Source organism: Pangasianodon hypophthalmus, chromosome 7 (genome assembly GCF_027358585.1).
Source record: "Pangasianodon hypophthalmus isolate fPanHyp1 chromosome 7, fPanHyp1.pri, whole genome shotgun sequence".
Lineage (NCBI taxonomy): Eukaryota > Metazoa > Chordata > Actinopteri > Siluriformes > Pangasiidae > Pangasianodon > Pangasianodon hypophthalmus.
Genome location: NC_069716.1, coordinates 25,871,045 through 25,898,099, shown reverse-complemented (window position 1 = coordinate 25,898,099; position 27,055 = coordinate 25,871,045). Strand labels below are relative to the sequence as shown.

Sequence of the window (27,055 nt, the reverse complement as noted above, 5' to 3'; positions counted from 1 at the left end):
CTAGATGTTTTGCACGTCACTGATGGTGCTCATATTGAATTTAGTAACTTCGTTACACTGAGAAAAAAAAGTTTGGGTTTTATGTGGCTAAAATTTGCCAATTGTTAATTCTAAAATTTTTTTCTTTTAGTATCAAAGCTGTAAAGGTAATTTTCAGAAACCAGATATACAGAAGATATGAAAGAGATTGGAGGGATACAGGGTATTATTATCACATTTAGAAAGGAAAACACAAATTTTTGAACCTTGAATCTATTCATTACTAATATCTTAAGATACACGATTTGACTATTTTAAGAAACAGTCTTAATACACCGTGAGTCTTCATTTAGTTCTAAGGGTGTGTATACTTCTGGACTCTAATATATCTATTTAGCCAAATAGTTCTTAGAAAGCAGATGCTACTAGTTGACGTCAGTGACATTGTGCGAAATGAATGAAAAATCATGCTGCAAGTGTGTATAAAACACTCACGGGGATAATCTTTGGGATGCACTTTCTCACTCCAGTTCCCGTAGAAGGTGAGCCGGTACTTGGCCGTTCCACACGCGCAGCACTCCTGCAGAGGCTTCTCTGTGGTTCTGAGAGGATCTGCAGAACAAGAGCTGTAGATTAGTTTCAGACCAGGCTGACACGAGGTCTCACACAGCCAAGCACATGTGCACACACACCCCCGCACCAGTCTGCATAAGATGCACACACACAGTACAATGGGCCAAGAAAATTACACTGAATTGTCCAAAGAAAAAATGTAATTATAAGGTTCTAGTTGCATAGCTGAGGTGCACTTTTATAATTACCTTTCTCGCACAGCCTCCTGGTGAGAGAGCCCTCATCCTGGAAGAATATTATCTTCCGCTGTACCACGCTCGCCCTGTGAAGAAAAAATTAAAAAAGGTTACACTGCTTTCACGTATTACTCCATTTTATCGGAGACAAAACGCCTCCGTTGTGAGAACAGATTCTCGCTGAAGTATCGAGAACATTCACACAGTTTTTCTAGGTTTAAACAAACAACATTAAAACTAGAAGTCACAACCGACTCATCTTATTAAACCTGTACAGTAAAGTCACATAAGTAATAATAATAATAATAACAATAATAATCATGACTCATGTGAAATTTACACAATTGCTTTCTTAATTTTCATGTGATTTTTTTTTCAACAGTTCATTTATTTTCAGATGCTACCATTTCACATTTAGTTAACTTTTTACATGTAGTGAATATGTTTTACTTTCATATGTGATATTGACACATGGTTCATTTACAGTGAGGGGAAAATAAGTATTCGGGCACTTTTGTTTTCATTATTTAATATATTTCCAGTGCATATATCCACTTCAAATTTAGACATAATGTCTTTAGACTATGTACTTATAAATATGAACAAAAATGTTTGTGTTCATAAGCATGAACAAAGAGATGTTTTTTAAAAAAAATTGATAGGGGAAAGAAGTAATCGGACAACTATATAAAAAAGCAAATCATGTTCTAAATATAAATTCTGCAAAAGGTTTTTTCATGCAAATTGCACCAGGTGTCATTATAAAATGCCACTGGTTAGAAAGATTTCATGCAACAAGCAGGCATCATGGTGAAGGTGAAGGAGCTTCCTGAAGATACAGAGAGAACAATAGGCAATGAACTGCACTGCAATCATCTTCGTTTCTACACCTCACACAGAACTCCCCTACTAAAAAAGGTACAGAGTTGCACGTCTACATGCAGTTAGACAAATCAAAACTCTTTTGGAAATAGCTAAAACAATAATAGAACTCTTTGGCAATAATTCAGCTCATCATGTTTACAGAAAGAAGGGTTGTGCCTAAAATCCCAAAAACACCATACCCACAGTGAAGCGCGGTGGTGGGAGCATCATGATATGGGGCTTCTACTCTGCAAATGGTACTGGGGCATTACACATCATCGAAGGAAACATGTATGTAGCGATTAACTAGGACATATTAGCGAAGCATTTAATCACATTAGCCAAGAAACTGAATCTGACGAGAAGACAGACGTTTCAACAAGATAACAACCGTAAACGCAGAGCTAAAATAACTCAAGAAGTCCTTGCATGGCCTAGATAAATGTCCATCACGTTTATTTTTATGTCATATTTACACATCGTTCATTCGTTTTCAAATATTAAATGTGTGTTTTTATTGGCACATGCTTTTTATAGAATTATGTTTACATGTCAACTTTTTACACGTAGAATATGTTTTTAATTTTCATATGTGTTTTTTCACATTATTCATTTAGTTTCACGTGTTAATTTTTCACATGTATACAAGTAGACAAGACTTATTGAACAATACTTATTGAACAAGTTACTTTTTGGTGTTTATAATATATATTTTGTAAAGTACACCCTGGGGTTTAGGAATGTGCTGCTTAAGTATCACTAAGTGTTCCTCATTACTAATTAATAGCCGTGTAATAACTTGGCAATTAGAAATTAGTTCATTGGAAGCATAATTTATTATACGGCTGCACAGACTTATTTTTATTGGTAAAAAGAGAAAAAACAGATTTGGAGGAAATCTGGACCAAGCCGATCCAGATGTCTCTGTATCTCTAATCTCCATTTACCACATGCTCATTTAAAAAAATTTTAATGAAACATCATCAACTAACTCTTCGTTGGCACTGTGCTTTATGGCTTCTCCTGTCAGTCTCAGTGTAGGAGGCATGGCCTCTGCATCTGTCAGTACCTGTGTAGGAGGCATGGCCTCTGCATCTGTCAGTCTCAGTGTAGGAGGCATGGCCTCTGCATCTGTCAGTACCTGTGTAGGAGGCATGGCCTCTGCATCTGTCAGTCTCAGTGTAGGAGGCATGGCCTCTGCATCTCAGTACCTGTGTAGGAGGCATGGCCTCTGCATCTGTCAGTTTCAGTGTAGGAGGCATGGCCTCTGCATCTGTCAGTACCTGTGTAGAAGGTGTTGCCTCTGTGCCTGTCAATTTCAGTGAAGGAGGCATTCCCTCTGTGCCTGCCAGTACCTGTGTAGGAGGAGTGGCCTCTGTGCCTGTCAGTACCTGTGTAGGAGGCGTGGCCTCTGTGCCTGTCAGTACCTGTGTAGGAGATGTCGCCTCTGTGCCTGTCAATCTCAGTGAAGGAGGCATTCCCTGTGTGCCTGTCAGTACCTATGTAGTAGATGTGGCTTCTGTGCCTGTGAGTACTTCTGTAGGAGGTGTTGCCTCTGTGTCTGTCAACTTCAGTGAATGAGGAATTCCCTTTGTGCCTGTCAGTATCTATGTAGGAGGCGTGGCTTTTGTGCCTGTCAATGCCTGTGTAGGAGGTGTGGCCTCTGTACCTGTCAGTATCTGTTTAGGAGGTGTGGCCTCTGTACCTGCTAGTACCTGTTTAGGAGGTGTGGCCTCTGTACCTGTCAGTACCTGTTTAGGAGGTGTGGCCTCTGTACCTGCTAGTACCTGTTTAGGAGGTGTGGCCTCTGTACCTGTCAGTATCTGTTTAGGAGGTGTGGCCTCTGTACCTGCTAGTACCTGTTTAGGAGGTATGGCCTCTGTACCTGTCAGTACCTGTTTAGGAGGTGTGGCCTCTGTACCTGCTAGTACCTGTTTAGGAGGTGTGGCCTATGTACCTGTCAGTACCTGTTTAGGAGGTGTGGCCTCTGTGCCTCTCAGTACCTGTTTAGCAGGTGTTTATGGAAGAAGGTGGTTAATGCTTTCTTCTGAGTGTTCAGCTGTACTGTGATGTAGCATGAGTATCAGTATGAAAAGATGCAGGGCAAGCATGCGCAAGCCTTCACCCTACCCATTTGTTAGCTGTCATCAGAAAAGAAAAAGAAGAAAACATATCCTTAACATACTTTTCATCTGTTCTAAAGAAGGGTTGAATAGAAAAGTCCACTTCCACAACAAAGGTCACCTTCCCTGAGCTTCTTCAAATATGAGCATTCTGACACTTCCAGACTGCTGGACAGCCCTGAGTTAAAAAGAAACCTGTAAAATTGCCCAATCCTCTTGAACAGAAGCTCCCAGGAGTTTAAAGCGGAGCGGGATCACACACCTCGCCACACCTCCACAATGTCCACCGAATGCTAATGCGGCCTTACTGAGTGCCAGTGGAGCTGCCAACTGATATAACTCACAGATACTGTGGAGAGCTGTCCATCTACACTAACCTGCCACACACACACACACCACACACACACACATACACACACACTCCTCAACCGAGGTTTAACTCACAGAAATGATAGTGGTTGTGCTGAAAAATACTAGAAATACACTCAACCATTGGAGCAAGCTCATTTTTTATTTTGATTTAACTTTGCTTAACATTCACAAACAAACAATTTTTCTTGTATGAAAATTAATAGAAATCATCTGTAAACCAAATGGACGTGTTCACCGAGGTACCAGACTGTAAAAGTGCAACGGGTCATGGTGTTGCCAATGGCAGTTTCAAAAGAACAAAACACTTGCTGGTGTGCTGTTTTAGGAAAATAATCAACAACACCGTTCCTGATGCAAAGCGGAGTTATGGTTGCCACATGAAAATTGATTACTTTCCAATAACTGCACATCCTGAAGTGTTTACTTCCTCTTACACCACAGCAATTTTCCAACAATTACTGAATTTTATTTATTAAAGTATGACACATCATACTTTGTAGCCATTTATAGTTACATAGACCAGCTGCAAAACACACTGCCTCCCACTATTTTATTACTTTTTTTATTTGTTGGTGAAAATCGCAACTATTAGAGTTATTAGCCAGTTTGATTTGTTACTTGAATTGAATGGTAATGCAAAAACAAGTAGCCTATAAATTATGTTAGCTTGATTTTAATTATAATTTTAATAAAAATGTGTGCTGTGGGGGGAAAATTTTGGAACACAAATCTGTATGGATGCAATAAATGGCCAACTATTATTGTAGACATTTTAATAATAAGCCTAATATTTAAATAATAGGATTTGAATTTAATGCAGCAATTTCCCCAGGTCTTGTCACATATGCTAACTGATTCAATCCGTCTGTGTGGCATTGCCGCACAAGCCAGTCTACATCTGACCTCCTTCTTTTCTCCTGTATTGACTCCACCATGTTCAGTATTCAGCATGCGCCGTTACTTCTTAAGGCTGAATGATGTGACCGCCTTCCTAATAAAGGTGGCTATTTATTTTAAACTTCTTCTCCTTTTATTCCCCCATGTGATTTCACTTGTATGGTGCAGATATCCTCATCAGCACTGTCCCTCGCTGCAGAAACTGCAAATTTATGGGGACATTAGACTAAAACTGTCCTGCTCAGCACATCACACCTTACAGCAGGCTTCTCCAAACAGGGGCCCGAGGGTCAAATCTGACACGCTGAAAAGACTTTTTGTTTGACGTACGAGAGAAATACATGCGCTCCATACAAACCCAACCCAGCTTGAGGAGATCTCATCTCCCATAGAGTTTAGATTCAGCTTACACATCTGGCTCTAATATTGTACTTTTGTCCTCAATCTCACAAGCAGATCTCACATCTGTAAAACAACAGACACAAACCCCAAAACTCAGAGATCCTACAGATTTTCTCTTTTTTTTTTTCAACAGGTTTAAAGTTGATAGTCAGACTTTCTTCAGTGTAATGGTCCGTGTACATTGTGTTCATTTGTTTTAGGTTTCAAATTCGAAAGCTCAATGTTAATCACATGACTTTCACAATAATTTAATCTGCATTTAGCATCATTCTCCAATTATGTTCCAAATGTCAAGAATGAAGTGGGGTGTTCAATTATAAAATGTTTTGTGTGCCTCATTAGCAGAAATGTGGTGCGAGATGAATTAGCTATTTGATGAGTAGACTACAAAGGACTCTCTGTGTGGCTTTAGCTAATACTTTATGCATTAGAGTAACTTTATGGTGTCACTGTAGCTCTTTGCATATTTGGTTTTTAATTTGTGTTTCAACCTGTAAATCGCTTCGCATGGTGAAATTTTGACATTTTCTATTATGCAGTATATATAATTCTGAAAACTACAGATTTTTTTCTTTGATAATTATTAAAATTACAGTCAATTCTATCAAGGCTGCATATTTCCCACTGCAGGCAGGAAAGAAAAAAAAAAAACAGTGGCGACTATTAAATGCTTTCATGCTTTTCAAATGATACAAGGTTCCTTCTAATTGGAAATCCATGTATTATAAAGTCATTAATTAAAAATGAAATACCTTTCAATGCTCGAAAAAGTATTTTTAATATTTTCATGCACCTGTACAAAAAACAAGCAAACAACAGCAACAAAACAATTATGCAAAGTGAGACACATTTCAGCCAAACACCAACACACAAAATGGTTTGCACAGGTTTCCAAATGCAAATAACTAAATATTTCACTGTATCATTCATGCCAAATTGCTGAGATTTATAATTTTTTATTTTATTTTATTAAACCAATCATGCTTCAGTTCATGTTCACGTCAAACATCAGAATGGAGGAAAAATGCAATCTCAGTAACTTTGACTGTGGCATGATTATTGGCGCCAGACAAGCTGGATTAAGTATTTCAGAAACTGCTGATCTCCTGGGACACAACAGTCTCTTACGTTTACACAGAGTGGTGCGAAAAACAAAAAACATCCAGTCAGCGTCAGTTCTGCAAGCAGAAACGGCTTGTCAATGAGAGAGGTCAGAGGACAAAAGCCAGATTTGTTGGATCTGACAGGAAGGCTATTTTAACTCAAATAACCACTCTTTACAACCGTGGTGAGCAGAAAAGCATTTCAGAAAGCACAAACTGTCAAACCTTGATGCAGATGGGCTACAAAATCAGAAGACCACACCAAGTTCCACTCCTGACTCAACCAGACTTGTGTATTCAAGACGCAAAGACAGAAAGCCGCAGCTTGTTGCCGAATCATTCACCAATGGCGTTTTGTTCCAAGCACAATGAAATACATTCACACCATTCTTTTCCCATAGTCTGTAATAATATATTAGATACTATTCAGTCTAGTCATTTTCAGATGCCTGGTGGGCTAGCTAATGAATTTATGGTGCACATCTGTACAAGTGTTTTGGCCTACAGGTTACATTTTCCTGTTAGAAATAGAGAGAAAATACATGGCAACCACTGACAACTCTAAAGAGATTTGAATTAGAATTATTCTCTTTCCAAATCAGAAACTACGATGCATGTGGTGTGGGTGCTAAGAAGGATCTCAGTTCTTCATTCAATCATACTGAATATCTGGTAGTTGTAGCTCAAGGCAACTAGACATGAACTAATGAAGCTTCACAGAAAGGTCTCTGATATTTTACCAAATAAAGTCACCTTGACTTACAGTACATCTATCAGACTTTCCACAAATTCAGAAAAAATTACGGTAGCATTCTCCTGCAGACCTTGAGAAGATGAACGTATTACTTTGTAGTCAGAACTAAACCAGGGAGAAGAGAATGCCTTCTCTTTCCAGGAGCTTTACACAGTTTTACACATTTCCACCTCGAATCCACTATAAAAAAAATCACAGATATTTCATACTGCCAGTATAATCACCACAGGCAAATTTCACACACATGTTCACCTTATGCTGTGCAGGTTGTGTTTCAAATTAAAGTCACAGAAGCTTCCTGTTTGTCTCTTGTTTAACATTCAGACAGTTTCTACTTCAAAGTGACTGAATGTGATATCGTACCAGACCGAAAACCAGGAAAAATTCTAAAGACATTCCCTTCCAATCCAATGGAAAGCTGTGGAATTCATTTCAAAATAATTTGCAACATTTATAAGTAGCATTATACAATACATTTTTAACAAAACCATCTGTATTTCTTTTCACGAGCATCAAAAAAGTCAGATAATTTTAAGACTTCAACAAGTAATCAAGAAAAGCAATAACTTTCGATAATAAAAATAATTAACTTCATTAGTTAGTTGCTCTAGACTGTATATCACGCTGTGGCATGCACTACATCACTTCACTTCATCACAATTAACAAAGCTATCTTAATTAATGAATTTACTTAAGGAATAAAACAGCATGGAGTGTGCTGTTATAGGACTGATTAGAATACAGCATTCACCTTGTTTAATTTTCTTAACACGCACAAATAAAATTTTTATAAAATATAATAAGTCATCAAGTAATATTGCGGTCAGTGACCTTTTGTATAATTAAGCCTAGTTAGGAGGTCTGTAATAGTATTAGTTGATTGAAATGCTGTAAGAAATCATTTGAAATCATCTGTTTTTTAATTTATTATTTGGGAAAAACTGATAAGATTAATTGATTTTGAAAATACGAAAATACGCAAATCACAGTTACGAAAATACGCTCAATTCCTAACAAGAAAATCCAAGCAGGCAGAAGGAAAAAACCCTGAATTTTACCCCAAAAAAAAAACGTTTTATCAAATGTACACCAACCAACAGTTCAAAAAAAAAAAAAAAAAAAAATTAAGCAGCTCCTTCATTATGTAACAACCCAAGAGTCCTGCCTTCTCATAAATTCACAGGTCAAAGTTCACCTAGATAAATTTGGTAAAATATGAAACTAACCTCTATCAGAGACAGATGTGTGTCGTTCACATCCTGCATCCTTTCCCTTTCAGTGAATTGGCTTTTCTCCTGGGCGAAATCTCCAAATAGCATAGTTTCCAGGCAGGCGTCTCAAAAATTAATAATCCTATGGCTATACTGTAGTCTTTGGCACCTTTGGTTTCTATTTAAAGCCACGTTTTATATTTTTTAAATAATCTGTTTTGGATGTCTGCATCTAGTTTAGTTAACGAGTACTGGATTTCACTTTGGTGGCCACACTTGTGCATGAATTAACCCCCTCTTTTTTGGCACGTATGATGAAAGATTTGCACACAGCTGCTTTTGCGTGCAGCTGTTTGCTACAAACTAAGCCATGAAATACAAAGGCAGTGTGAATAAAACAATTCCATAAACACATCGCAAGGAAGATTCAAGGCACCCAACGTCAAATCTATCACTGTCCAAACGGCAGCGATAAAAAAAAAACCTTCCCAAAACACATCTCTCTCCGCTACTGTAAAATGCATCCATTACTGACAGCTTGACTCTGGAGAAGTCTTGGCTGTCTCCCAAAAGTAATTGGACTTATATTTAATGGCTGCGCGGCGCTGCCAGGCACGTTTCATGGCCTTTCGACTGGCTTGACGCCCAGAACCACACCAAACTGGAGCGACGGAAGTCTTAGTGCAGCAGATGTTTCTGAGTGCCACAGCAGATGTTTCAGCGGGATCCAGAATAAAACCATACACGGCAACGGGCTGGGACAGAAACGGGAGAGATATATCGAGACGGGAAATATTTCACACTCGGAGAGAAATGTGACAGCGACCTGGCTGAGGCTGAGCAAGGATAAGGCTGCTCATTATATTCAGTACAGAGAAAAGTATTCAAAAAAAAAAGAAAAAAAGAAAAACGAGACGAGAAAGGTGTGTAGGCTGTGTGTGGAGGGAAATGAGGACAAGGCTCTTATAATGTAAATGTCCATGATGGAGGATTTTCATTGTCCAGGCATCAGTGTGCGCTCACACACTCTTACTAAGTGCTAAGCTGTAATCAGGATCACCAACGCTCTTCAGCTTCCTACTGAGATTTTGGAGAGTGTGTGTGTGTTTCTGTGTGTGTGTGTGTGTGTCCGTGTGTGTGTGTGAGATATCTCATTATGGCCTGACTCACCTGGCTTACTTGCTAATCGGTCAAAAGTATGAGCCTGTGAGACTGAGAGAAAAAGGAGGGAGGGACGTGTATTTAGCCCAACACACACACACACACACACACAAACACACACACACACACACACAGAGGGTGGTGTGAAAATGTATACATGCATGCATAATGAGATTCTTCGTTATCCAGGCACTCAGAATTTTTGTTGGCAGAGACGTCTTTTCTTCAGGTTTGATCTGACGGCTTGCTATGTGACAGCTATATGAATGAATATGAGCGTGAAAGGATGAAGGGATTGTACAGAAGGAAGCTGCAGAAGCGTTAAAACAGACATCTGGAACACAGGGTTCTGCAAGTTATAGCTTTTTAAGTACTTTATTATAGACGGTAGTGTATTTGCGGTCTGTAGAATTGCAGAAAATTATGACACTGAAGTGAAATATAGATATTTATACCATAGCACTGTTCATATCGATTATGATTGGTCAGAAGGTGTTGATTTTTTATTTATTTATTTATTTATTTTATCACAGCAGCTCTGAGCTCTAGACTTGTATGGTGGATGCTCACATGCAGGAAGTCTAATAAACAGATTTTAAAATGTGAATCATTATTACTGTGGTGACGTTTTCTGTAAGGAAACATTTATATAACATTTACGAAAGGAGTCTCCACTGTCAGCGCTTTGTAACACGGGAAAGTCTTCAGGACGGAGGACGTGGTGATTTGCGTTTTCTCGGTAACATAACAAGCTGTATTTTTTCATCTGATCGACTTCAAGACATGGAAGCTGCTATAGCGTGAGTAACGACAGAAAGGAACTTGTTTCATGGACGTTCCATAACGTAAATATTAATGCGACTATAAATAGAAAAAAGTATGATGTGTCAAAAAAACATTAAAACATTGAAAATTTGTTGTGGCTTATTAAGAAGCATAAAAACTTTTGTCATAGAAAAAAAATCAACTTTAAGGTGATAACCTTAACTCTGCTTCAAATCAGGCTGCATCACACCACACCATCGTTGATTATTTTCCTCCACAGCATGTTGTTACACTTATTGACCATTTTATTTATTTTAACAGATCAGTCATTTTGTACGTCTACATTCACTAACTGTATCCCTACACAATTTTGTCAGATTCCCTTTATCCCAACTCCTAGAATATCTCCTACACAGCTTTGAGGTATGTCAATGAGATGCTCTAAAAATTCAAGTAAAATAGCAAGGTTTCTATAAAAATATTAATCATTTGTGTATGTTATGGAGACTTAGAGCAATGCGACTTGAATATCTAAAAATTTCTCAATTAAAAAAAAAAATTACAACCACAAAAATCTGAAGGCTACTTTGTTATATGTCACTCCTTTTAAAAAGTTATTACGCATTTAATCCCAGAAAGTAGGGACACGTTTGTTTCTGGCTAATTTTACACATCGAAAAATCTGCATTACTAATTGCAGGATAAAAGGGACTAATGAGTCTTTACTGGATTTCTCTCATACACTCTCGACTGTGTTTGCTTTCCAAAATGAGCACGTAATTAGTTAAATTGTGCATTTACTTTCATCAATTCTGCACATTTAGAGCATTCATTGGTGGGTATCTTCTGTTTTATTACACATACTGACAACAATTTCCTAATCTAATACTCATGTACTTCCCTTCAAGCTTCCATCAGCCAGTACTGAGGGTTACATCTGAAGGTTGCACATCAGGACACCATAAAATGCGCTCATGGTGCACATGAAATTAAAGCTCATTTCATTAAATGCAGTCTACGTGAAGCACAAATTTAAAAGCTGCAGTTTAAAAGCTGCTGCAAGTGAGCAGAAATGGTCAACCACAGAGCTATCAGGCTATCAAGTCTGTAGAGGTGTGGTCAGGTCAATTCCTAACCTGCAGATTTGAGTCTATCAATCACAGTTAAAAGCTCCAAAATGCAAGAAATTGAGCATTTACTTGAGTATCACGCAGCCGCTGCCTGAAGGGGGCGCCGTCCAGAACACCTGGATCCGCGTGCGTCTCCGGGGAACGCTCTCTGTGACGGCAGGTGGGCAGTTGGTCATGAACTGAGAGTCTTCTTTATCTATGATCTGTGGGACAGAGATATAAATTACTTGTGAGCAAGTGAGAGATGCAAAGTTTAGTCTGATACACCATAAAACAATTTCTGCATTCACTAGGATTAAAAACTGAAATGTTCTCCAGATTAAAAGACTCAGGATCAAACTGATCCTGAAGCTATGAGGCAGCGACGCTACCCATTGCACCATCATGCCACCCCAGGCCAGTTAGCTACCTTTATCTGTCTAGATTTATCAACAACAACAATAAGATTTCCTTGATTTCTTAATATTTAGCCCAGTTATGGCGAGGAAAAAGGCTTTTGTGTTGTGTTGAAATATCATCAACTTCACCTGCGGTAAATCTCACTCACTAACAAGATCTTTCTCACCTGACTTTTTCCTTGTTGGATTTCCTTAATTGCTCCCAAGCTGCAATCTGATTGGTCAGGTAATAAAAAAGCACATGCTGTCACCCTGCACCACAGGCGATTGCTTTAAGACTATAGGGAAGCCCGGCGTCCATTACAATTTCATTAAAACGTGGCAATTAAATGTTAACCAAAGCGTCTATGTTATTCATCACACTTGGTGAAATATCAAATATCTCTCCACAATATCATGCTGTTCGTTCATTTAATGCAACTGTTTTCGGTGGACTGCACAGCCTGCAGGAAATTCGCCTTTGGAACCCACCAATACATCATCCACAGAACTCCACTGACGCACGGCTTCTGTGGGATCCCACGCTCTGACCCCAGCTTCCTAACAAGCTAGGATATGCGAAGAAATTACTTTCACTGTACTGTAATGTATATGTGACAAATACAGGCTTCATATTCTTCTTCTTCCCACCCAGACACACGGCTTCACTGGGAGTCAATGAGTGTGTATGCAGGTGAGTTTTGCATAGATGTTTATGTTATAGATGTTACGGCTTCTCAACTGCCCATCATTGAAATATCTGACGTATACAAGTCTTTATTTGAAATAATAATACTAGTACTGGGTTATAAATTTGCCAGAAATGTGTATCTCTCCACCTAGTAACATGGTGCATATCAGAATCTCTGTAAGATTAAGATGACAGAAATCCTTCATGGTGACAGGGAACTAATCTGTGTGCTCACTGAAGACCTTAAAAATCATATAAACCTTGAAGTCGGTGTTCGTACTTGATCATAGTGTCCTTCAGTAGAACACAGTGACTATATTAGCATCTGGGACACAGAAAGCATCTGCAGCAATATAATAAACACTGTTTTTACATGAAATCAGATGCTTTCAATATAAATTTTACAAAAAAAACACATAAAAATTTTTTTAAAAAGATTCTGTGACACTGCAGTATCTCAGAAAAGTGTATTTATGATATCGATATTATATTGTTATATTGCACAACCCTACTACAAACTGTATGCTCAGTGCTTATGTACATTATAATGTATATTATATTCAAACTACAAAACAAAAAAACATTACCCAAAGCCGGATGGACACTAGATTACAAACCTGAGCACTGGCAGTCAAGATAAATAGCTCTTTTGGAAAATTATTACAAAAGCAATAATACTGCCATTACTTTGTTCAATAAACACATTAGATCATTGTGAGTGCTTATATGTGATTAGAAATAATTTTCTGAAAAAGGTGAGTATTAGTCATTTCTCTGATATTTGAGGCATGTTTTCAGCACGGTAATGTGTGCAATCATCTTCAGATAATCCCTCAAAATAACCCAGAAATGCAAGGCTTCATTCCCAGACGAATTAGCTTTTTTGTGTTTCGTCTACCTGCCCATTAGATGCAATCAGGTGTTTTCGGTTCTGATTCGCACCACACTGATAAACACCACAGTCATTTCTGTACATTATCACCTTGCTGTTAACACGTCTGAAGCCTGGAATTCAATCAGCTAAAGCAAAGAAAAGCTAATCTGAGAATTCCACATTGTTGCAGAAATGTCGCCAAAATGTGCACAGTTATGAAGCGTTTAAATGTTTATAACTTGGAAAGAAGAATTGCTTTTGAAGGTCAATGAAACCAATACTGTGACTGAAACAGAAATCACAATAAAAATCAGTTTTGTGGAAAGTGACACCTGGAATATCTGGATCGTTAAGATTTTTTTACGGCAACAGAAAACAAAAGGAAATTTACAGTGACATTTAACATTAAGGTCCTCTTTTGCTGCAGTTCTGCTAAATTCTTGAATCTGATTAGTCAGAAAGTGTTGAATCATTTAGTGCCAGCTATAATACAAATCATTACTTTATATTAATGTGCTTATTGTAAGGTGGACGATCTACATCAGACTAAGACTCTAAGACTAATACTAAATGAATAAAAACATGATGTTATTTAAGAAAAGTTTTCTGAAAGGAGATGTTTATTTAACTTTTACGGAAGGAGTCTCCAGTGTCAGCGTGTGTAACATTCAGTAGGTTTTCCACCACAGGAAAGTCTTCATGAACATAACAAGCTGAGTTTTAACTTAACAGCAAAGGGGGGTTCATTAATTTTGTATTTTCTATCTAAGTGAAATTTTCTCAACTTTTTGCAAATTAGATATGACATGGTAAAGCGACAAATCCAAACAATTGGATCGACTGATTCCTCAGACCAATCGTTTAGCGCGTGTGGTGTTTTCTTATTCCCCCCTCACAACCATAGTTCCTACCTGCTTTTAGTTCCTATATACTGCTTGACTCTAAAAAAGCAATACAAACTGTGTTTTCATCTTATTCTGTCATATACAACCTCTCATTAAATGTGTATAGAGACACTACAGAGTAAAATAAAGCTTTAAAAAAATAGCAAAGATCTTTGGTGTCTCCTGAGAGTGTTTGTAGCTAATACAGTTAGCTTGTGCTGCTAATATCTAAAATGAATACGCCTGGCACGTAACAATGGATTTTTCACACTTTTTTCACTTGATTAAAATTATTTTTAGAATATTTTAAAGACAAATAAATTGTACACTGTAGTAAATTGTGTGCTGTAGGCTACATTTTGGCCATGACTGTTTCTCATCAGAGCTGGACAGACGGTACACGCCGACGAGAGACAACAGTAGCGTACGCTCCACGCCCACAAGAAACAATCTACAAGCAACACGAGTGACTTATCACTCGCTAATGTGAACACAGCGCTGCTCATTAAATCTTCTGCTGTACTGTATTGACCTGCTTTAAGTCACACACAAAAGATTTAGACTTCGACTTTCCCCTTAGCTGCCCTGAGAGAGGAAGTGCAGCCATGTTTAGTTTTCCCAAGAGTCTCAGTCATGGCTGATTCCTCTACACACTCCAGACATGAGGAGCAAACAGCAGCTGTTGACCTCTGTGCCCTCTGAAAGCCCAGCATATACTCTGACCTTACAATAACCTCGCTGCTTCCCACAGACTGAGAAAAGAGACAAACCAAGCACTTCAGGCTTTATCTGTTCAGGCTTAGAAACCTAACAGTACCATTTGGTTACACAACACATCTTTAAAGCACAGTGACTTGAGAATCCGGGCCACTGAATCGTCACGTTTACATCGAGGGTGTGGAGACTTTGGATGAACTCTTCTGAACGAGGGCCTCACAGTTCCTGAATTACTTCCTGTTTTGCTTTTGCAGCACACTAATGGAACTGTGACCATTATGCAACATTATGCGACACTTAAAAAATATGGCAACTAAAAGCACATTTTCACTGCTAGAACCTTTTCAGGAACCTTTTTAAGAACTTTCTTATGAGCTTTTTTTTTCAGGTCACTGGCTGGACTATTCTGAAACCTTTTCCCTTGAAATTAGAAACTTCTTCAGGAACTTAGGAAATTTATCTGGAACTCAAACATTTTTCAGAAACTCAAGAACTTTTAAGTAACTCAGGGACTTTTTTTTTTTTTTTTTAGAACTTTCTCTGGTCCTCAAAACTCATTACCGTTTTCATGAACTCAGGAACTTTTAAATCAAATCATGGACTATTACTAAAACTAAGGAAATATCTCTGAACCTCAGAAATGATTTTTAAGCACTCAGGATATTTTTCAGGAACTCAGGAACTTTTACAGGAACACATGGACATTTAAGCAACTCAGTGATTTATTTCTAGAAGTCAAGAACTTTTGTGGACCTCAGACACTTTTTTCATGAACTCAGTAACCTTTTAAGCAACTAGTCTCTTTTTTGAGAATTCAAGAACTTTGTCTGAACCTCAGAAAATATTTTCAGTAAACTCAGGAACTTTTTCAGGAACTCGGGATCTTTCTTCTAAAACACAAGAACTTTCTCTTGACATCAGAAGCTTTCAGAAATTCATGATTTTTTCACAAAACATGATGGTGATAGAGAGCGCTGTCTAACACAACACTTCAAAATCTCCTAGAAGTGTTCAGTTGTGTTGAGATCTAGCCAGTGAGAAGGCCAAACCGATGATTTACATCATTTTTAGACTCATTTAGTGAGCCGTCGTGCCCTGAGGATGGGGGCGGAGTCTTCCTGGAAGAGACCACGCCCACCAGGATAGAAAAGTTTCAACATTGCTTTGACAATAACACTTCTCTCTAAGTAGGCAAGCGGACACAAACCATGTCAGTAAAAATTTATAAATGCCCCCTCCCCTATAACAGAGACACTGTTGTTGTTGTTTTGGGTTTTTTTTTTTTATTAATTTGTCCGATTCTCCAGTTATAATACTTTCTCTTACTTTTTTATATTTACTGTCTTTTAAACATTAAAGCTGTTTTCATTGGAAAAGTTCTGCAATTACATCTGACATTTTTGAGACATTTGACATCTTTTATATTTACTTCTTTTTGGCCCAAATAAGATCTCTTATTAAGTGAAAGACTGGAGACTGAAGTTCCTAAAAAAATTCCTGTGGAGGAAAGATGACTACTTTTATTTGTCTTTAAGTGCACCTTTTTACTCATTTCTATCCACACATTTTCATATTAATTAAAAGCAAATCCAATGCAAACACTGGTTATTTGCTCAGATCAGAATCAGGTATGGGTCAATATTCAGGTGAAATGTGCCTTGAGTTCCTGAAAAAGTTTCTTGGATCCTGAAAAAATCCTGGGCTCCCTAAAAAAAAAAGGTTCGTGAAAAAGCACATTTTGGTAGTAACCTTTACAAGCAACTGTTACAAGCAAATCCAATAAAAGTGATGATCCGAGTTCCATTATTTATATCCTATTAATGTGCCATGAGTTCCTGAAAAACGTTTCTGGGTTCCTGAAAAGGTTTGTGGAAAAGCATGTTTTGGCAGATCCTTTCACAAGCAACTTTTACAAGCAAATCCAACAAAAATGATGATTCGACTTCTGATATTTATATTCTATAATAAATGAAAGAAAGTTATTTTGTGGAAAAGTTAGTTTTGGGGAAAAGTGGGATATTTAGTAATGTATTTTACAGACACTCCCTAAGCAGTGCTTCGTAGCCCCTCTGTTATCCTCCCTCCTCTCGTGATGTGTCTGAAGCATCCTCAGCAATGTTATCCTGCTTTTTATTTTTTTATTTTAATCCTGCTGCAGGATTTGTCTGTCTGTTTTAAATCTCACAACATGGAGTGGCAGAGCTGCGATCCGTTTCCTGGGAAAAAAAAAAAAAAAAAAAAGCAGGACTCTAAGTAGCTGTCATAACGGCACTCGCAGGGGAACAGGAGGAGGGAAGTGTGTTTGTTTTAATTGTGGCTCTTGGCATGGCCATGTGACCGCGCTTGGCTCTCGCTCCTCTCTCAGCATGCACGCAAACACTCGCGGAGATGCCGTGACCAAAGTAAACACACATGTCTCCTAGAGGGACTGGCAGAAGCTTCGGCTTTCGAAAAAGGCACTGAGTTCTTACTGCTTAAAACAAATGGAATAAATTAATGGCAAGATGTTTAGTTTATTGCTTTAGCCTCAATGGTCACACTAAAAAAAAAAACAGTAGGCAATTTATTTAAGAGTAATTAAACATAGACTTCATGCTTGTGTACGTTTTAGAGCTGATAAGCGCTGTATTTTGACATTTTTAAGCAAAGCACGGTAAACAGACTTGTTCTACAAACAGCTCAGGATGAGGTCAAGCAGAGAAATTGTCTCTCTGGGGTTTTGGGTGAATACAGTTTTGCAATTTGCGGTTCTTTTGTGAAGCCACACATTTGGAAGAAGAAGAAGCAGAACACAATGTCATGATCTCTTAAAGCTGGCCAGTAGTTACAAAGTGTGAATGTGTCACCATTCAGTTCCACAAAAACAGTGCGCTTTAACAGAACATCTATCTCTTAGAAACTGTTATCACGCTGGATGAGCCTGAGGTCACTAAAAATAATAAAGCATATGCTAAGCACATTAACAACTTCGCCAGAAGTGTGTCTATTCTTTGAGGTCAGAAGGTGTTGATTCCTGTTTTCTAACAGCAGCTCTGGCAGTAGTGCCGACTGTAAGTAAAATCACAGGTTTATTTTAATGCTCTCACTGCATAACTTCATCGTTTCAATAGTAACAACTTATAAGACAAACTCTTCATCAGGACAGAGGAGTTTGCACTTTCCAGTTTCTCAGTAACACGTCAAACTGCATTTTTTTCATCTTATTTACTTCACGACGGAGAAAAAAGGTGTGGTGAGGGAGTGACTGTTTATAGCTGCTATAACGTAAGTGATAACAGGAACTAACCTGTTTTGTGAACGTTCTCCAACAAAGTAACTGTAAACGGATATGTTTTTTATACTTTAATTAGTAAAAAATGAAAATTACTTCAGTATAAAAGGAATAAAACACTTCAGGACGTGCTGTTAGAGGAAAATAATCAACTCCAGGGTGATAACAGTAACTACACTTCACGGCAGGAAACATCACACCTACCCATTATTGATTATTTTCTTATATGTCACTAAGTGTGTTTTTACCTATTCAGGTGTATATGTTATACATATTCATGCTAACCTGTTTAATCAGAAACCGTAGCCTTGTGCCTTGTGTATTAAATGCAGACAGATTATATTAGAACAGAACCAACCAGAATCAAGAACCAACAGAACCAAACTCCTGTCAGTCAGAAAAACTACGATTCACTGTGTTCCACCTACAAAAAAAAAAAAAAAAAATCAGTTTTTAGACCTGAAAAAGTTCCTGAAAAAAGTTTCCCTGAAATTTTGTAGAAATTTCATGAATTCTACAAAAAGTCCATTAAAATTTTCCTAAAAATGTTTGTGAGTTCCTAAAAAAAAAAAAAAGATCAGGGTTCCTGCAGTGTGCTGCAAAAAACAAAACAGAAACTATTTCAGGAACTCTGAACTCAAGGGAGTTTAGTTCCTCAGAATTACAGATCATCGATGCTAACAAGCCAAGATATGTGGCCCAGATTCTCAAAGCTCTTATAGGCTATCATGAAACCTGCCAAAAGCAAAATGTATCTAAACTGTCATTTTGTACATCACTCACAAAGATAAAAAAAAAAATACTCAAGAAATGCACCAAACAGCAGAACAGACTATCCTTATTTTTTTATGTGATCGTAGGATATCAGAAGGAAACAAAGGCTCACTAATTAGCCTGATGTCTCTAGTTTCACAGGGATCAAACTGCATACTCTCTACCCTAAACACCTCAGAAGTGATGTTCTTAAAGTCAATGGGGATGACATCCTGTCGACAGGAAGGCTGGTTATGGGGCTAGTGGCGTCTCATGATGCTAAAATGGTAGCTTTATGCTTTCCTTACTTGTTACCAACATTAGCCTTGTGGTTCCAGTGCAAAAGTAAAGAGGTTTAGAAAATAAACAGGATTTGGGTGATCACTTACATTTTACAGTTTGCTGAGACACAAAAGCCTAAATTCAGGATTTTGCAAATGCAATTCTGCTCGCATGGCATGACGCTCCTGTCCCAGATTTTAATAGGGAGTTTAGCTTTATTTTGCTGTTTCTTTCTCTAAAATGGCTTCCTAATCAAATCATATTTGGGGTAATTACAATGGATTTTGAATTAGTTTGTAGCAAATAAACTATAGGACTTAAAAAATTTTATAAATTGGGGAACGTCATATTCCGTGGGAAATGAGTTTTCAAGCATTCAAGGCACTCCAGGAAGTGCTCACTCCGAACGAGGTAACAAAACGAGGTATTGGAGCCATTTAAAACACAAAATAACAAAATTAGGAGGATGATTAAAAGGACTTCTCAGTGAAACAATGCTTCTGTCAGTTTTAGGTATATTACTGTTCCCGGATCGTTACATTTTTTCATGATGTTCTCACTTATTAGCAAATAGTTTCTATGAGTTGTGGCCATTTGAGTGCTTTATATCACTGAGATGTTCTCCCATGTTCTCTGCTGATTATGACAACCCTTTCCTGTAAAACTTGAAACACGAAGGAATGTGACAAGTTGACCAAATCATGGTACTCGACATGTGGCTCTGAAGATTGCAGAGCAACCACGGTTGATGCAGACCGCACCACGGTTCACTTTAAGCAAACCCCAGAACATAATTTTAAAGAGGACCAGGGTTTGTCTGGACCACTCGCAGGCTCAGAAGCACCCCGCACACTTCACCAAACATCCCGAACTCTCAGGGCAGCTGGCTCTGAGTGTGGAAGAAAACACAGAAAAGCGTTCGAGATCGCAAGTTCAAATCCTAGCAATGCCACAGCCATCCATGGCCGGGAGTCCAAGAAAGCAAATATTGGCTGTGCTCTCTGATTGGGAGGGGCACACTCTCTCTCTCTTGTCAATCACAGCGGCACTAGCCAACCGTGAGCGTCTGTGAGCTCATTTAAGCGGAAGAGGGCGGATATTGTTTTCCTGTGACACAGCAAGAGCAGCAGTTCGAAAAGATGCGGTTGGTTGGCTTCACATGTCTCAGATTTAGCATGTTTGCCTTCACCTTCCCCGGGTGCTAGCTGTTGTATGAAAGGGGAGAGCTGGCTCGTGGGTAGGAATCGGCCAAGACCAAATTAGGGACAAAATGAGGCAAAGAAATCCAAAAAGAAGTGTTTAACAAGTGTGAAAATGACCTAAGATGCTAATGGTTATAAAGTACACCATGAGCAAGTGTAAGTTATTATGAACGAAAGCTCAAGCTACATGACAGTGCACTCAGCTAATTGCCTAGCCCCTTAATATTCAAGCACCTCATATTCATAGCCACCAAATATGTCTATTATGTATGCTAAATGTCTGTGACATTTGTTAAGAACAGCCATGCCATGGCACCACCAAGATGTGCAAATCAGCTTAAAAAGAAAAAAAAACTAGGATTGCTGTCTCATGTCATCTTGAGCTTGCTATTAAGATACATTGAACCAACCCATTTCCACTGCACTCTGAAGCTTTTAAAGACTACCTAACTGCTCTGTTGGGATCCTTTTATGCAGAAAAACACACTTCAATAGCATAGAAAAAGTCATTCATGTGTGAGAAACCACTTTATTCTCCTGTGTGTCAGAGTTTCACAGTTCACAGATGTGTATTAGCAGATAGTTTACTACATAGCAAGAAGCAGTTTAAAGCTTGCCTTAACAATAATGCAATAACATATGCATAAGATATACAGCATATGTTATTGTATATCTCATATCAGAGGGGAACACTCAGGATTTTGCATACCGACATGTTGATTTTAGCAAAAAATATTTTGCATAAAGTCTAAATGCACCAATTTTGCGTATACAATCAATTAAATGTTGGTGTAACAGCAGAAAGTGTGTCATCATCTCAGTTATTGTGTGCCATTTGTCTGAGGGCAAACTGCAAAAATGAACAAAACCACAAATGCTGAAACAAAAGTTTGTTTCAAGTGCTTCCCAAAAATGTTCTTAACAATACACTAACATTCATCTATTTTTGTCTCCGGAATAAACCCAATCATAGAAAGACTAGACATCAACTCTCACAAAGTTTCTAAACAATGTCCCACTTTCTCACCATCAACCATGTGTCTCATGTAAATATCTAACATCTGTAGCTTCTTAAGCTCTGCTTGAGAAAGCCATCTGCTGAGATGAGGCACTGTTTGCACTGAAATGCTATCTCCAGAAGGCACGCTTGCACCGTGAATGAGACACATTCCAGGAGACGAGACACAGAAGAAGCCGAAATCAGGAAGGAAGCTAACACATTTCATCATTCAGTACTGGGACATTTAGGGCCCGGTTTCTCATAAATATCATAGTATAAAAATCAGGTCAACTACCAGAGCATGTTTGCATGACACCATTACTTAAGATTCCACATTCTTAGATTAGACTAGCAACAGAGTTCAACTCTGACTTGCAATTCATGGCTGGTTCATGTTCTCAGTTTTGTTTTGTTTTGTTTTTCAAATATGCCAAAGTTAGAAAGCATAGAATTCATTTTGACATAGATTCAGCCTCAGATGCTCTGCCCATTTCTCAGGGAAAATCTGATGATTTCTGTGCACTTTTCTAGCCACAAGCTTCAGAATCTTAAAGGTTATACACTGATTAGATCTCAAGATTACTTCTGTTTGGTGTTTCCAACAGGAAAACAAATTTTGTGACACAACATTAGACTCTCTAGCAGAAGCTAGAGGTCTGGCTCATGAGACCAGTTCTGACATGATGTCTTGATAGACTTTATTTATAAGTGTTCTTACAGTGTAGTATTGTTGGCCAAGAGATTCCCATAATGCAGTGCGACTGAACGTCATCTTTAATACTGTGAAACTTCATCTTAAACACCTCTTCTCAAAGGGTTCTTAGGATGGTTATTGGTTCTTCTCAAAGAACTCAAAGAGTTCTTCATGGGTTCTTAGGAAGGTTATTGGTTCTAGCACCGACTAGGACAGATGTTTATCTGTGAAAGTTAGTCTTTTACCACTTCTGTAACTATCTATCTATCTATCTATCTATCTGCTAAATTATGATGTGCTCTTTTCGAATGACCTGGCTCGGTCACACATTTGTTCACTAGCCCAAACAATTCTTTCATTCTCAGAAAAAAAGGAGCGAAACTTCAACATTCCTTGTCACTGGACCTTTACGCTTAAGCATACAACTTTTTTATCTTTATTATGTATCTTCCAAGGTGGCACGGTGGCATAGTGTGTAGTGTTGCGAGTCCCCAGGTCGATCCTAAGCTACCTCAGGTTCTCCGGTATCCTTCCATCTCCCACAAAGATCAGTAGACTGGCTAGACTAAATCACCCCTAAGTGTGAACGAGTGTGTGATTGTGTGGGCATGATGCCCTGCAATCCATCCAGGGTGTATTCCCGCCTCACGCCCAGTGTTCCCTGGGCTAGACTTTGGATCCACCACAACCCTGACCAGGATAAAGGTGCTTTCTGAAGAAGAATGAATAAATGAATGTATCTTTCCCCTGGGAAAGTGAATTTGTGAACTGATTTAATGTACATATTTACACATAATCAAAGACCTTAATGTACAGTACAACTCTGTTGATCTCTGGTGGAAAATGGGTTACAGCAGCATACAAGACAACAAAAGTATAAATATAAGAATATTTAAAAATAATTATGAGCAATAAAATTAAACAGAACTATATACCTAATACTGATATACCTAAGAATATATCTGTTTACAGTAGTACCTGAGTAATTAGTGCAAACCTAATCTCACAAATATGCTAAAGCATTTTAAACAGTGCAGTGACAGTTCAGTGAGGAAAAGTGGAACAATTGAAAAATTAATGTCAGCAGGATGAGCTAAAGATGTTGGAAAAGATCTTGAGAATGATATATATCGAAGGTGCAAAAGACACAACAGTGATAAGGTCTGTGTTTCTGAGTGTGTGTAAGCATAACCTGTTAAAACAAATTCTTCTACAGGCTCTTTTCTCTAGCACTAGCATTTGGGACACGCCCCAGATCTTCAGGAGCATAAATATGCATCTGTGAATCTGTGTAGCAAGGCGAGTGATCAAAATCATATCCCTAGCCACTCTTCCTCTGCTTTTTTGTGCTTTCATTCACAGTAATTCATTTTTCGTGCTGCACAGAGCTAACCTGCAGTTATAATTGTTTTCGGATCATTTCACATCCGTGTGACCTTTTCTTCCTTTCAGATCTTTCCAATTGCTTCATTTGCGTTCAATTAGCCCTGACCAGCCCATTTGTCCTGCTTTTTAAACTCGCAGAGGTGTGAACTCGTGTCGGAACCCAACAGACTCCCGGTAAGTCACAAAACTCCAGCCATTCCAAACAATGCCGCTTATAAAGAGAGTAAGAGCTGTGGGTTGAGCTTTGAAATTCAAAACGATTGCACAAAACTTGTTTCGTTTTGATCTGGATTTACAGATAATGGTGCAGAATGATGAAACACACATTTTTGAGAATGTCACCATCAAGCCAAAACGTCCTCACTTCTAGTGAAGTGAAAAACATCACTTTGTGAAAAATGTCATGCTGGCTTTTCACGGGTCAGGGGCGGTAAAAAGAGGCCAGGGGAATACTCCGCTCACCTCGAAATTGCCAGCATAATCATCGTGGCTGCTTCCTTCTCTTCCTTCCTTCAGAGCAATCAGAGTGAAACCTCGGAAATAAGACGGACTGGAGGCGTGTAAACTCACTGGAGGGGCAGATATGAAAAGACAGAGAGAGAAATAGGTCAAGACACAGCAGCATTTAGCCAAACAGAGGGTCAGATCTCTGAGGTGTGTGTCAGGGCAAGTTGCAAACTGCCAAAGCAGTCAATGCAAGTTCAAGTGTCTCAGAAGTCTTTGTACGCTCTTTTTTTTATTGTTGTTGTTGTTTTATTTTTTTTTAGCCCCTTTGTGAAGCTGAACCACCTGAAAGCAAATGCAAGAGCAGACACGCTCCACACAAAACCTCCAATGAGGGATCTGGTGCATAATACGGGCCATTTACACCACTATTACCTTTAATTGCTGTCATGATTCACCTGGGTAAAATTTATGTGTGCAACTCAGTGTACTCCATCCTAATGCATTATATATCTGATGCTACAGTTGTTTCTCCTGTATTAGAAAAATGCATGCATGTATTTTTTTTTTCAGGGAATCCAATGCATGTTGCAAAAAGCAATGCATATAGGCAATGCATGTTGCAAAAGAAATGCAGCACGAGGAAAAAACCTACACAAGACATTCAGTCTTCTTAACAAACCCAGTCTGTTGGACAGTGTAGAGGAGAGTTTTGGTATTTTTGGAGACAGTCCAATTCGGGCAGCATGCGCGCTGTGCAAACTTAAACTCAGATTAATGTCAGGAAATGCAATAAAATAAATGCAGTAAATAAATGCATCCTGGAATATCTGTACATTATTTACTCTGTTCTCTCCTACCTCTGTAAGTGCTGCCAGGCTGATATGTTTCGGGATCTCCTTCCACCCGGAGTCGGTACTCGTTGTGCCCTTCTCTGCGCGCGCCCCGGCTCGAGCTGCGGAGGCTCCTGCAGAAGCTCGAGCTCTCTCTGGAAAGAGCATGAATGCTGAAGAAATTCAGCACAAGGTAGAGGAAAAACGCCGTACCTGTACCTGCATGCATGCCCATGCCTGGATGATCACTGGTGCAAACCAGTGAATGAAGAAAGTGAGTGTGAGAAAACAAGAAGGATCCAAACCCTGACCACTTATTAAACCACTTTTCTAAATGACTCAAAATCCATTCCGAGCTTCACAGATTGCAAGCGCGGGCTCAATGAGTCCCAGAGAGGATTCAGATCGGCTTGCGAGTCAAATATTTCACTTTATCCAACGTTCACAGAAACAGAAAAAGAGGGAAGCAGCAGTGTCTTCCACACACCAAACTGCGATGTGCTGAAGAGAGGATCAGCGGCGGGCATTACTACTGTGATTCACTTTACTGATCCGATTCTTTCGAACAAACCCATGTGGCTGAATCGAATCTCGAGTTTTGATTCATTTGATTCACCACACGGAATGGTTCAGAAATAAACAATGGTCGGTTTCGTTTTGTTTTGTTTTTTGTTTTGTTTTTTTGTTTGTTTTGTTTGTTTTTGTTTGTTTTTTGCTTTTTTTTTGTTTTATTTTGTTTGTTTTTCCAAATTGCTCACTCCAGCTCGTGCTCCAGCAAAGAAACTGCACCCTATTCACTATTTATTGCACTATTTATATTTAGAAGCCATTTTGTTCATTATCCAATATCCATGTTTCAATTAAAACATTAATAAATCCTCTACATCACAGTGTATACAGGATAGCTGCACTTTACCTTGAAATATAATTATTACTATTAATAATGCTTCAGAAAATCGTATTATTTCTGCTTTAATGTGTGACTTTAACCCCCTTTTCCACGAGTCGTCCATTATATTTTATGAAAAATGTACATTTGCGTTCATTCCCTCATCCCTGTTACCTGAACTCATTCACCCCTAGAAAATATTTGGAATATTTCCACAAGTCACATGTTCAACAGGAAGTTGGACCATTTGAATTTCCTGAAGATCATGAGAAGAAGAAAATAAGTTCTCACATTCTTTTTCATTGTTTTTTTTTTTTTAATGATATTGTGATATTGACTGACGAGGTCACTTTGAAAGTATAACACAGTTATCCAATTAATTAAAAATAAAAGTAAATCATTAGAATGTCTGTAATGTTCATTAGCATTGATGCTAGCTATCCATATTTTGAATATTTGCTAATTATATGCTTAAAAATCCCATCAATCCTGTTAAAGCACCATGCAGCCCTTTTCAGTACAGAAAACTTATTAATATGAGATTGTTGTCCGAGATGGGTTAAAACGTTTTTTTATTTTTTTGATTGGTTAGATGCATATTTTCATTGCTTCAATGTGTAACTTTAAAAAATGTAAAGTTACAAGTGCTAAATGACACTGCAATCCTGAAATCATCTGTAAACATATCATAAATGTAAACAAGTGTTTTGTTATTGGTGCTTTGTGAATCGATTCACTGACTCATTTTGGGAGTCGTTCAAACAGAATCGATTCGTTCGGGAATCGCCCGCCTGTCGCGCGCAGAGGAGCCTAAACAGTCTCGAGCTGCAGGACATGGAAACAGGCAGGAAAGCTTTTACAGTTCCTCTAACGGGTTGCATATGCTGTATGAGGCAAAACCTGCATGCAGAAGAATTTTTAAAATGATATGCATTGTCGGTTTGAAAAGAAATAAGACACACATTCATTTCCTTAGCTAGAGCACATCTCTAGTTGAGACCAATTATGAACTTGAGTGAAGTTCCTCAGCCTCAGCTACATCACTCCAGACAGACTAATCTTCAGCGGTGCAGTTTTGGCGAGTCTGTGCCCACTGTAGCCTCAGATTCCTGTTGCTGGCTGACAGGAGTGGAACCATAACCCACCTCCCTCACGGATTGACCTGCTCTGTGTCTTGTGATGCTTTTC

At 38.5% G+C, this 27,055-nt stretch overlaps 1 protein-coding gene across 1 annotated transcript in view; it reads right to left on the bottom strand.

The window, feature by feature from the left end:
* spon1b (spondin 1b) overlaps window positions 1–25,512 on the bottom strand; it is a 105,698-nt gene extending 80,186 nt beyond the window's left edge. Inside the window, exons 1-5 of the mRNA XM_026946492.3 lie at window positions 25,006–25,512; window positions 24,164–24,270; window positions 11,640–11,773; window positions 801–874; window positions 475–591 (exon numbers count right to left, since the gene is read on the bottom strand). Coding sequence (XP_026802293.2) covers window positions 475–591; window positions 801–874; window positions 11,640–11,773; window positions 24,164–24,270; window positions 25,006–25,213 — 640 coding nt within the window. The 5' untranslated portion in view covers window positions 25,214–25,512. The remainder of the gene's footprint in view (window positions 1–474; window positions 592–800; window positions 875–11,639; window positions 11,774–24,163; window positions 24,271–25,005) is intronic.
* Between the last annotated feature and the right edge of the window lie 1,543 nt (window positions 25,513–27,055).